General features: G+C 42.3%; 1 protein-coding gene across 2 annotated transcripts in view; it reads right to left on the bottom strand.

Annotated features, from left to right (window-relative positions):
- Nucleotides 1-286: 286 nt before the first annotated feature.
- F13A1 (coagulation factor XIII A chain) overlaps nt 287-13845 on the bottom strand; it is a 70091-nt gene continuing 56532 nt past the window's right edge. For both annotated transcript variants that reach the window (XM_035125298.2, XM_035125299.2), the window contains exons 10-15: nt 13537-13625; nt 12011-12164; nt 10446-10727; nt 5579-5739; nt 2832-2968; nt 287-560 (exon numbers count right to left, since the gene is read on the bottom strand). In XM_035125298.2, the coding sequence (XP_034981189.1) occupies nt 413-560; nt 2832-2968; nt 5579-5739; nt 10446-10727; nt 12011-12164; nt 13537-13625 (971 nt within the window). In that variant the 3' untranslated portion in view covers nt 287-412. The remainder of the gene's footprint in view (nt 561-2831; nt 2969-5578; nt 5740-10445; nt 10728-12010; nt 12165-13536; nt 13626-13845) is intronic.

Raw genomic sequence — 13845 nt, 5'->3', positions numbered from 1 at the left:
CGGCAGGATGCAAATGAAATTAACCACCACATTTCTTGCCTGAAAAGCATGGGCACTGGTGTGGAAGAGACCTATTTTGCTATTGTGCTGCTCTTTTCCGGCATCTTAAGTTACGTCGGTGCAAGATAATTTCTCAGTACATGTTGCTGCCACCCACCCTTTTGAAAGTCTGGGTGTTTAAAGAGTGTGGTTTCAGGGTTTCTGTAGGATAGCTTTTCAAAGGAAACTGCAAAATAAGAGTAACCATACAAGCAGCCACACACAATGTATACATACAACATTTGGATTATGAATTAATTCGGATTAGGGTAGATACTTCTACTTTATGTTTCCCGGTAATGAAATTTCTGAAATACAATGTGTGGCACGGGGTGGGGTGGGGATAGGGATGAAAGAAGAAGGAGGAAACCTTTCACACAGCACTTTCAATATTAACATCCAGCTCGCCATAGACATGCCGGAGAGCATCGCAATTCAAACTTGCAATCAGCTTTCGGGGGCCGGCCCGCTTTGGAACACATTTTTCTTCCCAGGTCAAGGTAGAATTCCTTGGAACTTCTCTGCAGTGAGAAAGAATAGTGTAAACATGGTGGTAGATAGGCTATAAATCTGAACTGTAATACATGAGTATGTAACTTGGTGATGGAAAAGATAACCTATGTTTTAAAGAAATGACCTATCCCAAGAGGGTGTTTTGTTTTTTGTTTTTGCCCTAAAAGGGGGGGGGAATCTACAGTAGATACATCAGAATACCCATAGAGAATTCACAGCTGTCATTCAGAGGCAAAGTAGACAACCCAAAGCAGAACAGAATTGTTTAAAGTTAACTGAGAGGCAGTGTGGTATGGTGGTGAGAGTGTTGACACCAGGGTTCAAATCCCCACTCAGCCATCAAGCTTGTAGGGTGACTTTGGACCAGTCACTGTAACTTAGCTAAACCTACATCTCAGGGTTGTTTTGTGGATAAATGAGGATGGGGCAAATCCATTCCTTGAAGAAGAGTGTGCTATCTGTTATATCACTTAAAGGTAAAGGTAAAGGGACCCCTGACCATTAGGTCCAGTCGCGGACGACTCTGGGGTTGCGGCATTCATCTCGCTTTATTGGCCGAGGGAGCTGGCATACAGCTTCCGGGTCATGTGGCAAGCAAGACTAAGCCGCTTCTGGCGAACCAGAGCAGTGCACGGAAACAAAGTTTAGCTTCCCGCCAGAGCAGTACCTATTTATTTACTTGCACTTTGACATGCTTTCGAACTGCTAGGTTGGCAGGAGCAGGGACCGAGCAACGGGAGCTCACCTCGTCACGGGGATTCGAACCGCTGACCTTCTGATCGGCAAGCCCCAGGCTCTGTGGTTTAACCCACAGCGCCACCCGCGTCCCATGTTATATCACTTAATTATAAGCCATTCTGAAAATGTGTTCTCTCTAACATTGACTCTCTGCTTTGGGAGGGGGGAAACCACCCTTCAAATATCTCAACCCTAGCCAGATGACAAGAAATAACCTGGTCAGTATCGCATAAAGGTGTCCCCCCAGAATATCATTTTGCAGCAATAATAATAATAATAATATGTTACAGAAGAATGGAGGGTACACTTCCAACAGGACCTTGTCCGGAGATAATTTTTTAAAAACTCTGCAATATATCCCAAAGGATTATTTTAATTTTAATTTTTTTTGCTAATAGAATAAAACTTCACTAATTTCATTTGCCTGGAGTAACCTTAGTGATGGATGATTCTCAGTAATGTGTTAAGCCATCAACATTTATCATCTTCCATCCACAGAAACAAATGGGATTATTATTTAAATAATCTGCTATGATTTGTTTTATCTAAGTATAATTTGCAGCTTCTATCCAAGGCAAATGAGAACTCAATCAGCACTATGTGTTATTATGCAAGCCCAAGAACCCCAGATTTTGGAGTGGTACTTCTTTTTCTAAAAGGCAGCTTCTAGTCTTCATGGTTTTGGAGAAGATCTTGAAATTGCGCAAATCCAGAAACCCACCGGAACTATTTATTCATTGTTAAAATAAAAATCTGGTGAGTGTAAAAACAAGACCTGTCCATCAAGTCCGTCAAATCACTATGAAAGAAAACCATCGTAGCATTTATATAGCAGCCTTTATAGCAGTCAGATCACTTTATAAACATTGTTAGCAGCCTTCGCTGCAACCTTGCAAGGTAAATTAGTATGACTATCTTCATACTAAAGATGGTGGGGGAGAGACCAAGAGATACTAGTTTTCCTAGCGGGTTCATAAGTTAGGTTGCAATCCTAACCCCCACTAACCTGGAACTAAGCCCTATTGAATTCAATAGGATTTACTTTTGAATTGACATGATCAGGATTGTGCTGTTAGGTGATATATTAACAGTGCACTTCCTGGATCACAGTCCACACTTTTAGTCTGCAAGCCTAACCACATCTACACAGAAGTAAGATCTGTTGAATTCAATTGTGTTTACTCCCAGATAAATGCAGTTAGGATTGCAACCTTAGATTATCTCAGGGAGATACTATGACAGTGTTATGTTTTATATTGCACCAGCATGCATTGTGTCACTGTAAGTCAGGCATGTCCAAAGTCCGTTTCGGGGGCCTAATCTGGCCCGCCAGTCAGTTTAATCCAGCCCATTGCAGTTTATTTCCTGTGGTAAAATCCTTAAAAAAAAAAGCTCAACAACTTCAATCCTAAAAAAAAGGTCAACAATTCTTTGGTCGGCCCTCACGCATGTTCACTTCATCAAATCTGGCACTCTTTGAAAAAAGTTTGGACACCCCAACGCAGGTTGGGCAGTCAATGCTATAACCACAGATTTCTTACCTAAACAGCTTTGTGGTTGGTTTCAGTAGACCAGGCCCATCAAGTCGGACCCAGACGTCAGTAAGTTTCTGTTTCAGTGGGTTGGCAAATTCCACTATCACTGCCATTTCCTTGCCAACTACCTTTTCCCCAGGAACCTGTGGAAAGGATGCAAATCAAAAATCAGATGAACTTAAATATGTAAACAAGTCTATATTAATGTACAGTGGTGCCTCGCTAGACAAATTTAATTCGTTCCACGGGTCTTTTCTTATAACGAAAAATTCGTCTAGCGAATCCCATAGGGATGCATTGAATTTTTTTTGAATTTTTTTTTGCCCATAGGAACGCATTAATTGAATTGCAATGCATTCCTATGGGAAACCGTGATTCGCTAGACGAATTTTTCATAAAACGAATTCATCTAGCGAGGCAACCTCCGCTCGAAAAATTCTTTCGTTAAGCGGAAATTTCATTAAGCAGGGCAGTCATTAAGCGAGGCACCACTGTATATTTGGCATGAATGGTAGTAGATGTTGCATTTGGCTGTCAGTGATTGATCCAACCTAATGGCTCATTTTGGCTTTCACAAAAATGCCTATGTGGTAGAGGAGGAGGAGGAGGAAGATTGCTATTGGACTTCCAGGCGTAGTGTGATGATAACCCTTAGACCTCGCCCTGGCAATACCTCCTGTGATTTGGCGAGTCTTTCGTCTGACAAGGACAGAAGGAATTAGCACTTTTGAAACAAAAAGGGAAGAAAGAAAAATGCTGCCACGGTGCACAATGCATAATTCATGGCAACATCTGTGGTATGTCACATTTATCTTAACACATGAGAATCAGTCAGTTCAGCCTATGCTTGTTACGGCTTTATGAATTATATTAAACCTTCATTTCTTCCTCCCTGGTCTTTTTTCTCTTTCTTTTTTCTTTTTTAAAGAGAGGGATCATGCTTTCTCAGTTGAATCAGACGGCAAGCTGCTCCACAGAAGGAACCAATTTGAGTTTGTATTCAGAATACCTTACCTCCCCTCCCCTCATACTCAGACACACATGATACTCTTTTGACAGAAACCAGGGGTGCCAGGCTTCTTTTCTCCCCTAACCATTGGTTCCTTGCCCTTTTGCTTGAAGAAGACTTCCAAAAAGCAAAGGAAGTGCGGTAATGATGGGTAACAAAGCTGGCCAGGTAAGTCCAATGGTGTGTTTATTTGGATTTTGCTTTCCATTCACCAAATTTACTATTCCTACTTCACAGCACTGGTGGAGAAAGAGGAATGTGGGGGGAGCGCACCGGTGGGGTGCCATCGTGGCTACCCCCCCCGCCCACGCTGGGCACCATGCCCCCGCAGGTGGTGTGCCATGCCCCCGGGGCACATGCCAGCCCTGCCCCCCCCGCCTGCTCTCCACCTCTGGTGCCAGAGCATGAAGCCCCACCACTGCTTCACAGCAGATGGGGAGACCTGAGCAATCTAGGAGGTTTAACCCAGGGAAGCTGATATATGCTGCTCAGCTTTGGCCATAAATAAATAAATAAATAAATAAATAAATAAATAAATGGATTATACATTTTTTAAAATGTGGTTACTGAAGATACAAGCTCGAAAGCAAAGTTCATTTGACTTATTGGCTTCCTCTGCGGAATGCTCGGAAAAGGCACACTATCGGTTTGAGGACACTGCCGATCAACATTTGCCCAGGCTAATTAGATACACAAAGGCTGCAGCTGGAGGAGAGTTTTGAACCACCCTTGGTGTTTGGTGAGAAGAAGCCATTTCCCCATCAAACTTCCAAGATTTTCTGAACTTGTATTTGTGGAACATATTGTGCTTCTTTTGGTGCACACATGCTTCTCATATCCTGTACGGCTGTTGCCTGAAAAAAGTGCTATAGTCACTCTGGCGTGCCCACTCAAGCTACGGTTGAGGAACCTGTGTGTTTTTCCAGATGTTGCTGGATGACCCCTCCCATTATTCCTGACTGTTGGCCATGCTGGCTGGGACTAAAGGGAGTCAACAACATCTGGAGGGCCCATAGGTTACCAAACCAAAGTATTGCCATGTATGAGGCCACCACCTTGCTGAAGTGGATCCAGGTCTGTTCAGTGCCTGGATGGGTGATCATCTGGTAACCACATGGACACCATCTTGGGTTCCTCTATGCAAGCAAGACAGGATGTGCAACAAAAAAAAAATGAATAATATATTCCCTCCCCTATCAGATTCTGGAGCTTCCTTATCCATCTCACTTCATCTTCTAGTATACCAAGTCCCAATGGACAGATGAGCCAAGACTCAGAATACAACTGGAATCAGAGCAGCAGCACTCTTTGCTGGGGATGGGTGAATCTGTCAATTCTGATTTCTCCTAAGTTTCTAATTTTTTTCATTCTTAAGTTCAGTTCTTCACATTTCCACATCATTTTCTGATTATTATTACCGTATTTTAATAAATAAGTCCTCATGAAAATCCACTGGCATTTTCGTGCAAACCTCTCCAGATAGACACATATTCTCCCAAACATAATGCATTTCTGTACGCTATTTTCACCAGTATATGAATTTTCATGTAGACTTTCCCCGCAGGATATGCATTTTTATACAGGTTAGTTGGCTGGAGGACTGCATTGCAAAATCTGGAGCCTTTTGAAGGAGGGCTGTGTTCCGGGTTCATGTATTGCTTCAGAAAGTGCAAATTAGCTAAAATGTGGCCTGAATCAAATCGATGCCCACCCTCCTCAACTTGTTGCCACCCCTGAAACTGACCTTAAGGAGCAACTGGGGTATTTTCAACACAGTGCTCTTCTGCCTGGCCAGGATCTTCTCGGTTTCTTTGACACGGGCTGTGACAAAGAAATGTAGGGAGGCTTGCTCCAGCAACTGGCTCATGTACTCGCTCGACTTGATTAGCACCTCGACAGTTTGAGCTGACAAGAGGAACAAACAAACAGAGAAAACACAACTGAAGCCTGAAAGCAATATAGTTGCCAGTTATTACTTCCAGTCCTGCTGATGCCGTATTACCCATAGGCCATCAGATGCAATAAAGATGCAGCTCACAGGGAGGGTCAAAGCTTTCAAAGGCACAATGAAGCTTTCCAGTTGTAGAACTGCTGGATTCTTTGCTGTGAACTAAACACAGCAGTGACATTGGGGGTGGAGGACTAGAATGGAGATTCCGATCGTTTTTAACCCATGGAAATAAAAGCCATTTCTGCAGCTAGGAGTGCCGGTAATAGGAAGTTAGCCCCTGACGCAGAAGGCATTTCATTGGAGAGGCACTTTCCCCTTGTGTAAGGATGGGTCAAACTGGCAATTTCGGTTCTGTTCTCCAGTTCAGTTTTCCACATTTCCACACCAGTTTGCGATTTCCTTCCCTTTTCTTTTTTTAAAAAAAGGTCATCGTGAAAATCCACCAGCATTTTAGTGTGAGTTTCTTCTAATGGAAACATTTTTCTATGCAATTTTGCCTAGTCTGCACATTTTTGAAAAGCAGCTTCTACTAATGTGTGGGGTTTTTTGCTATTTGCATTATCCATGCATTAATGTGCACAATTTATCCCAGTACGCGAATTTTGCACGCACTGCTTGACCAGAGGACTGCACTGCAAAATTCTGAGAATCGCAACTTCCGAAGGACGGCCATGATTTTGGTTTGTGTATTGTTTCATAAAGTGTAAATTAAATAGTTTCTCCCTTAAATGTGAACTTAATCAGCTTTCTCCCCTATCCATACTCTTGTGAGGTTTTGAATCCCTATAACAGAGGTGTTTTTTTTTTAGACATGCGTCTCCTAGGATGATAATAGGATAGGATTTTTTTCAGAGTTGCAGAGCTGGTCAGCAGCCACAAAGAGCAGAACTACTGTATGCTTCTGACCTCTAGCTACATTTCCAGATGTAACAAAAAATCCCAACCCTTCACACTCAGGCTGCCATGTGAAAAAGATGTGCTGATTCTCCCTCTTTGTTCCACCCACATCAAAATGGAGCCCCTGCTTTCATTCTTATGACTATTCCCAGGCAACCATCTGACCTAGATTTCCAAGACCTGTCAGGAGCTGTTTGATGTGGCCCCTCTGCTGCAAAGGAATTACACAATACCCCTCTAAGTCTTAACCTTAGATGAAACTTAGAAATAGTCATGTCTAACACACCCTGCCTCTACCCAAAAAAGGTGAAAAAATAGAAAGGAGATTTGCTATGGGATGAGCAAATCTTATTTTTTCACACTTTAGAAAAGAGTGAGTGGGAGAAACATTTCAAGATAAAACCAACAAGGAGTCTCGTGAAACCTTGAAGATTAACAAAGTTATTGTGGCATAAGATTTTGTAGGCTACATATTATGCCAAAACGAATCTGTCAATTTTTAAGGTGGCTACTAGCCTCTTTTGCTGTTTTTTTGGCACAACAGACTCGGAAGAATAGCCCTCTGGAAGTCTGAGAAGAAGATTGCAAACCTAACCATCCTAAGAAGTTGTTAAGTATAATTGATTTAATTCACACAGAAAGAAAAGGTATGTGTATTAATGAAGGTTTAAAATGAAAAATGGCTAAATGTGTATTGCTAACATTGGGTTTTCTTCCAAGCTTGTTTTCTAAAGGATTCTGATCTCCTTAATGGGTTAATGAATAACTGTTGATAGTTCTCTATTACTCTAAACTGTTGTGACCTTAGATCAGGTGACAAAGATATTGAGTTGCAAATTCACCATCTTGAAAGGGTGGTAGCTGGTAGTCTTTCTCTGGCAACTGAGAATAAAAGGATGCAAATGAAGCTCTCATGAAGGGAGAATAAGCAGCCTAAGTCAAGAAAGAGAGAGAGAGGCCTTTGCTTATAGGTCTGTTTGGATTATTTCATATTTTCTAAGATGCCGAGCCTGTGCTGGACAGCACAAGACATAGTATGGATATTTTGTGATGTATCTTTTGATGCTTATGTTTTCTTTTTGAAGAGTTCTGCCAGTAAAAGTTTGAATAATATTTTTATGGAAGTGAGAGCTGGACCATAAAGAAGGCTGATTGCCGAAGAATTGATGCTTTTGAATTATGGTGCTGGAGGAGACTCTTGAGAGTCCCATGGAGTGCAAGAAGATCAAACCTATCCATTCTTAAGGAAATCAGCACTGAGTGCTCACTGGAAGGACAGGTCCTGAGGCTCCAATACTTTGGCCACCTCATGAGAAGAGAAGACTCCCTGGAAAAGACCCTGATGTTGGGAAAGATTGAGGGCACCAGGAGAAGGGGACGACAGAGGATGAGATGGTTGGACAGTGTTCCCGAAGCTACTAACATGAGTTTGACCAAACTGCAGGAAGCAGTGGAAGACAGGAGTGCCTGGCGTGCTCTGGTCCATGAGGTCACGAAGAGTCGGACATGACTAAATGACTAAACAACAACAAATATTTTTATGGACCTGGACAACGATTCAATCCCAAAAGGAGTCAGTTCTTATGCTTCCAGTTGCTTCAAACTGCGCAATATTAATTTCTGCAACAGAAGTATGCCATACTGAAGTAGCAGCAAACGCAATACAGGCCACGTAGGACTGCACATGTAGAGGAGACTAGAATTGTGACCAGGAAGTTTCTAGTTCTGCTTAGGCCTGGGAAAGCCAAGAGAGGCAACAAGTGTCCTCAAATGCAGTGCCATTTCAGATGTCCGTCTGAGAGGGGCCAAAGAGATTCCATTGAGTGAGGGGCAAGATTCTTAGCAACTTTTAAAGGGCTGCTATGAGTGATAAAAAATTTTTAACAGCCATATATTTTTACGAATAATTGTTAGGTTTTCTTCTGTGTTTTATTTATCTCACGATAGCTAACAATCATATTGATACTGGTCAAAGAGTCACTTTTAACCTCAGGGAAACCTCAAACTCCATAAGGTCATTTTATAACATACAGTCTGAGAGTTGCCAGAAAAAAAGATAGGCATTCCTGACAAAGACTCCCTTGTGGGGAAAGAAAGTGGATGACCCCCGCCCCCTCTCCTGAGCAGTGCCTGTGTGCCTACTGTCCTTTAAAAAGCTAAATTTAACTGAACAGAACTGATAGCCCCTTTGAAGACATTTGAAGTATTCAGATTCTTAAACTTCCACCTACACAATGCCTTTAATCATGATTTGGAAGACCATGTGCTCGGTTTCTGTTTGAAAACGTGCTTTGCTCCTTTCTTTCCATAACACAAATGCACATAGATCACTGTAGGGTTCTTTTTCATTTGTACCTATCAAAAAGTCTGGCCAACATGTAACAAGATGGGTTGTTCAACTCTGCCTTCCATGCATAGGGTATGCATGTGGGTAAGTTGTAGGAGCAATCCAAGCCATTGGCTTTCAGGACCCTCTGCCTCCATGCAAAGAAACATTTTGTGTGAACTGATACCTATTGTCAGGGACCATGCTGAGGAGGAATTGCACTGAGGAGGAATGGTGGGAGCCGCCCCTTCCCCCTGACCCTGAGTCTTCCCAGGAGCAGGAGGACAGTATAGATTTAGAACAGTGGTTTGCAGAGGGGCGTAGTTCAGAAGGCAGAAGCTGGGAAATACTGGACGGGGAACAGCTAGGAGAAGAAACATGGGAAGAAAGAGGGTTAACAGATTCACAGTCTCTGGACAGCATTCCCCACCACCACAATCCCCAAGGACATGGAGAGTTCAGAGAGTGTCAGAACAGAAAGTGCAGAAGCTACAAACTCAGATTACAAGATGTAGGAGTGACACAGATTAATAGGGACAGGGGGTTAATTGGGAGCACCGCCATTCTAGGGAGATCCTCTCTTTTGTCTCTCACTGTGATTATTAAAGAAACTAACTGGTAAGACTTTCCTTTTGTTTGATCTGCTTATTTACTGCCACAGAGGAGGAAGCTGATTCCCTGAAGTCTGACACCTATGCAAGGCCTTGTGGATGTGAGTCCGTCCAACCCATGTGATTACATCATGATTTTAAGGCTCACTCCCTCAACCCATTCAAAGGTGCACAACTCTGGGGACATCCCCACAATAGCCTGCAATCCCCAGTGTCTTTGCTGCTTTTCATCATCAGCATCAGCATAGCTGTCAAGTTCTCCCTTTTTAAAGGGAAATTCCCTTATGCTGAATAGGCTTCCTCGTGAGAAAAGGGAAAACTTGACAGCTATCATCATCATGCAGCAAGTCCCCCATAGGTCACCACAGAGGCACTCCACTACATCAGAAGGCAAACTTAGAAGCAGGTTAGCATTGACGTGCATCAGGTTTTTTTTTAATGTAATAAAAAACTTGGAATTGTGGCATGGAGGAGAGAACACAGAGTGGCAACCCAGCTCCCTCAGCTGCCATGATCCAGGAGAAGTGGTCTCATGGCTCTGTCTCAATCTTATACCAGATGAAGACTACTGTTCTAGCTGGCTTTTGTGTAATTCTGTCTCTACTGTTTGCTGCTGCTTCCCTTCTGTTGCTGCTAATCCTGAGCTTTTTAAAACCCTTTAATTAATATGAATTTTTTCGTGTTGTCAATAGATTAAGTATTTCATATTATATTACAGTTGCTGTAAGATGCTTTGAACATTTTAAATACATAAAACATTCCCTTTGGTTTCTTGCATCATATTCTACTGTGATCATTAAAATGCAGAAACATATTCTTGCCTTACCTTTCATGGGTTCCAGTTTCACATCAAAACTGTGGTTCTTGAATTCAGCCTTTGGGACTCCAGTATAGAACACAATGTTGCCAGAAAGGTAAGATGTGGCAGTGTACAGATTTGGGGTGTTGTTTCGAAAAGTAATGTTAACATTGATATCACTGCCAAGTGTTAAGTCTTCCACTGAAAAGTCCATGTCAACCTCTGCAGTAGACACAACATCCTGGGTGTGAGATTTTTTAACACCATACATCAGGGCAGTCTCCAGGGCCAGTCGTTCTTCATCTGTGCCTGCAAAACAAATGGAAAATAGGTTTTTTAAAAAACATGTGAACCATGGTTGTGTTCCCACATCATGCTCAACCGTGAGCAAGAAAGAACCACAGTGAACTCATGTACTCTCCTTCTCCCTGGGAGAAGTGTCTCTCTTTCCCTTTAACCACAGTTTGTTGTGTGATTTGCTATGATAAACTGTGGTTAGCACTAAACTCAAGTTAATTATAAGCAAGCCCAACTTCAAATTATAGTTTCTGAAGCTGGCTTGTTGAAACGAAACTTAGTTCAGTTTAGCTACAGTTACATATCCAGACGACGTGGCAAACTTTGGTTAACTAAAAGTGGCAGCCAACATTCTCAAGCTCCCCTTATTACTCAAAGCATATTTACGGTATATGGTCTAGAAAATCTAAGGAAGAAAAATGTCAGAGGCAATGGAGAAAGAAGAGGGAGAGACATGAGTGTAACAGGAGGTAGATATGTTGAAGTACAGTGATATAAATATATATATATACATATATATATTAGTTAGAATCAAAGAGTTAAAGTGAAGATTCACAGAAGAGCTAGGCACCATGCAAGTGAGTTAGAAGGGGTTTTAAGCAGAAAGGGGCAGCAAACCCAGCAGTTGGTGGGTCGTAGGATAAATCTGGCCCTTGCTGGAAGAAACATACCTGACATTTGTTCAGGTGCCTCATCAGAGTGAGCAACGTCTTAGCATTTCAGACTAAATATTGGGAGTTCCAGGTTCAAATCACTACCGGTAGGTCTGTTTGGGCCAGTCATGGTGTCTCAGCAGGTTCAGAAAATTATAAGCCTGCTAAGATATGAACTAGCCTTGTGGGTGTGCATGCCACCCCTCTGTTCTTTTCTTGCAAACAACAAGGGTGTGCATGCAAACAAACAAACAAACAAACAAACCAACCTGGAACTCTCCAATTAGCAATAGTTTCCTGTTTCATTGAACCTGGAAACCTGTAGTTGACAGCTTTGGAATATCAAGGCAGCTTCTGAATCACAGCTTTATGGTTCAGATTAATCAGATGAACTCGCTAGTTGAAGAGTTCCTTGTTTATTTGCTCTTGTCAAAAGAGGAACTCAAGGGCTGCATGAACACCCATAAGACTTGCTCATATCCCAGCTTATTAAGCTGTGGTGCTATTGTCCGAATGTAATCATTGGGGAAAGTTGCTTTGAATGGACAATAGGTGGAGAGGGGTGGAGTTGCTTTGTGGATCTGTGGACTGATATAAATGAAACTTCATTCAGGTAATTATTGAGTTTTGCCATGAAATTACCTTCTTTGAATTTGTAGAGCTCAGTAATGTCCCTCACTTTATCCCCGCCCTCTTCTTTGGTCACGATTAATTTGCCAATCTGGGTCTTGTCAACATGTTGAACCACCTTAGTTCCATTTTTCATTGCTTTTGAGTATACAACATCACTGTTCACCTAAAAATGAAGCAAAGGCAGAGCGTGAAGCCATCTGCTGGCTATCTCATGAGTCAGTTGATCATTAATTCCCAAACGGTGGGCCATTAAAGAACAACAACTGTGCCACAAGACACATCTGAAGAAGTATCTGAAGAAGTGTGCATGCACACGAAAGCTCATACCAAAATAAAAACTTAGTTGGTCTTTAAGGTGCTACTGAAGGAATTTTTTTTATTTTACTTCGATCCAGACCAACACGGCTACCTACCTGTAACCTGTGCCACAAGAATTAGATTAATTACAAATGTATAAAGACTTCCATGAGCCCAAAGCATGAATTTACAGGGGAGGCTGCCTGATGGGTCACTTCATGAATCACTTCTATGATCTTGCCTCCATCTTGCTTTCTTCCCTTATTTCCATTCACATTTTCACTTTCTCATGCTGTGCCACTTCATTACCCTTTTCCCACTCCAGCCATCATGCCTTCTGCTCATCCAGCGTGCACAAGGAAACTTCCTATTCCATGTGAGTTAATTCAGTCTTTTCTCATCCTTCAAATCCTTTTCAATAACCCTTCTTTTACTAAGCTCTGGCTAACCAATTATAGCCTTTCATTTTCTGCTGCCAAGCTTCGCTTGTCCTATATGAGGTCTTCTCCAGGTCTCTGTTTTTTGTGCTGACTATCTTGATAAAGACTATTAATTGCCATTGCCCGGTACGAGCATTAAGATCAAGATGGTTAGTCTTTCCATGGCCTAATGATCATCAGCTGGTGATGATGCAGAGGCAGACATTTTCATTGGTGGCATGAGTGTTATGGAACATACTCCCTGGTGAAATCCGAGAGGTTTCATCTGTATTGGCATTCTGCCGTCTTTTATAGATTCATCTGCTTACACAGACATCCCCTTGATTTCTCAATGTGAGTTGCCTATGTTAACTGTGGTGTTGTTTTACAGTGGTACCTCGGGTTACAAACTTAATTAGTTTCGGAGGTCCGTTCTTAACCTGAGGCGCGCTTTTGCTAATGGGGCCTCCTGCTGTCGCCGCGCCGGCGGTGGCGTGCGATTTCTGTTCTCATCCTGGGGCAAAGTTCTCAACCCGAGGTACTACTTCCGGGTTAGCAAAGATTGTAACCCGAAGTGTTTGTAACCCGAGGTACCACTGTAATGGGATTGTTTTATTGCAGATGTTTATATTATCATCTTAGTGTTAGTGTAGTAGGCTTTTATACTTTGTAAACTGCTTAGAAGCCTACTTTGGCATGAAGTGGTCTATAAATAACCAACAAACAAAAAATAAGTGGATGGCTTAACTTGACTTTACATCTTGGAGTCTCCATCATATTTCTCACTGAGACCATGTAAAGTAGAATACGGATGCATACCTCTGCAAAAACGAAAGGTGTATCAAACTGGAAGCAGACATGGCCATGCTTAATGGCTTGGATGGAAGCTGGACCACACCGATACATGCCTGAATGTGGAGAACCAAAAGGGGAAACATGTATTGAGTCTCCTGCTGTGCCACCTGAACCCTTCCACTCCTGCTTGCAAAATTACTTCTGATGTCAGATCTTTCCATACTTTCTGCCCTGGTCAGCTGTCAGCCAGAGACCGTTATGAAAGCCAAGTTACCAAAAGATTATATAATGCAACTTTGCCTCTCCTAGCCAACAAAAATAAAATAAAACCCT

The sequence above is a fragment of the Zootoca vivipara genome, chromosome 8 (assembly GCF_963506605.1).
Source record: "Zootoca vivipara chromosome 8, rZooViv1.1, whole genome shotgun sequence".
In the NCBI taxonomy this organism is placed as follows: domain Eukaryota; kingdom Metazoa; phylum Chordata; class Lepidosauria; order Squamata; family Lacertidae; genus Zootoca; species Zootoca vivipara.
This window is presented reverse-complemented; position numbering and strand designations above follow the sequence as displayed.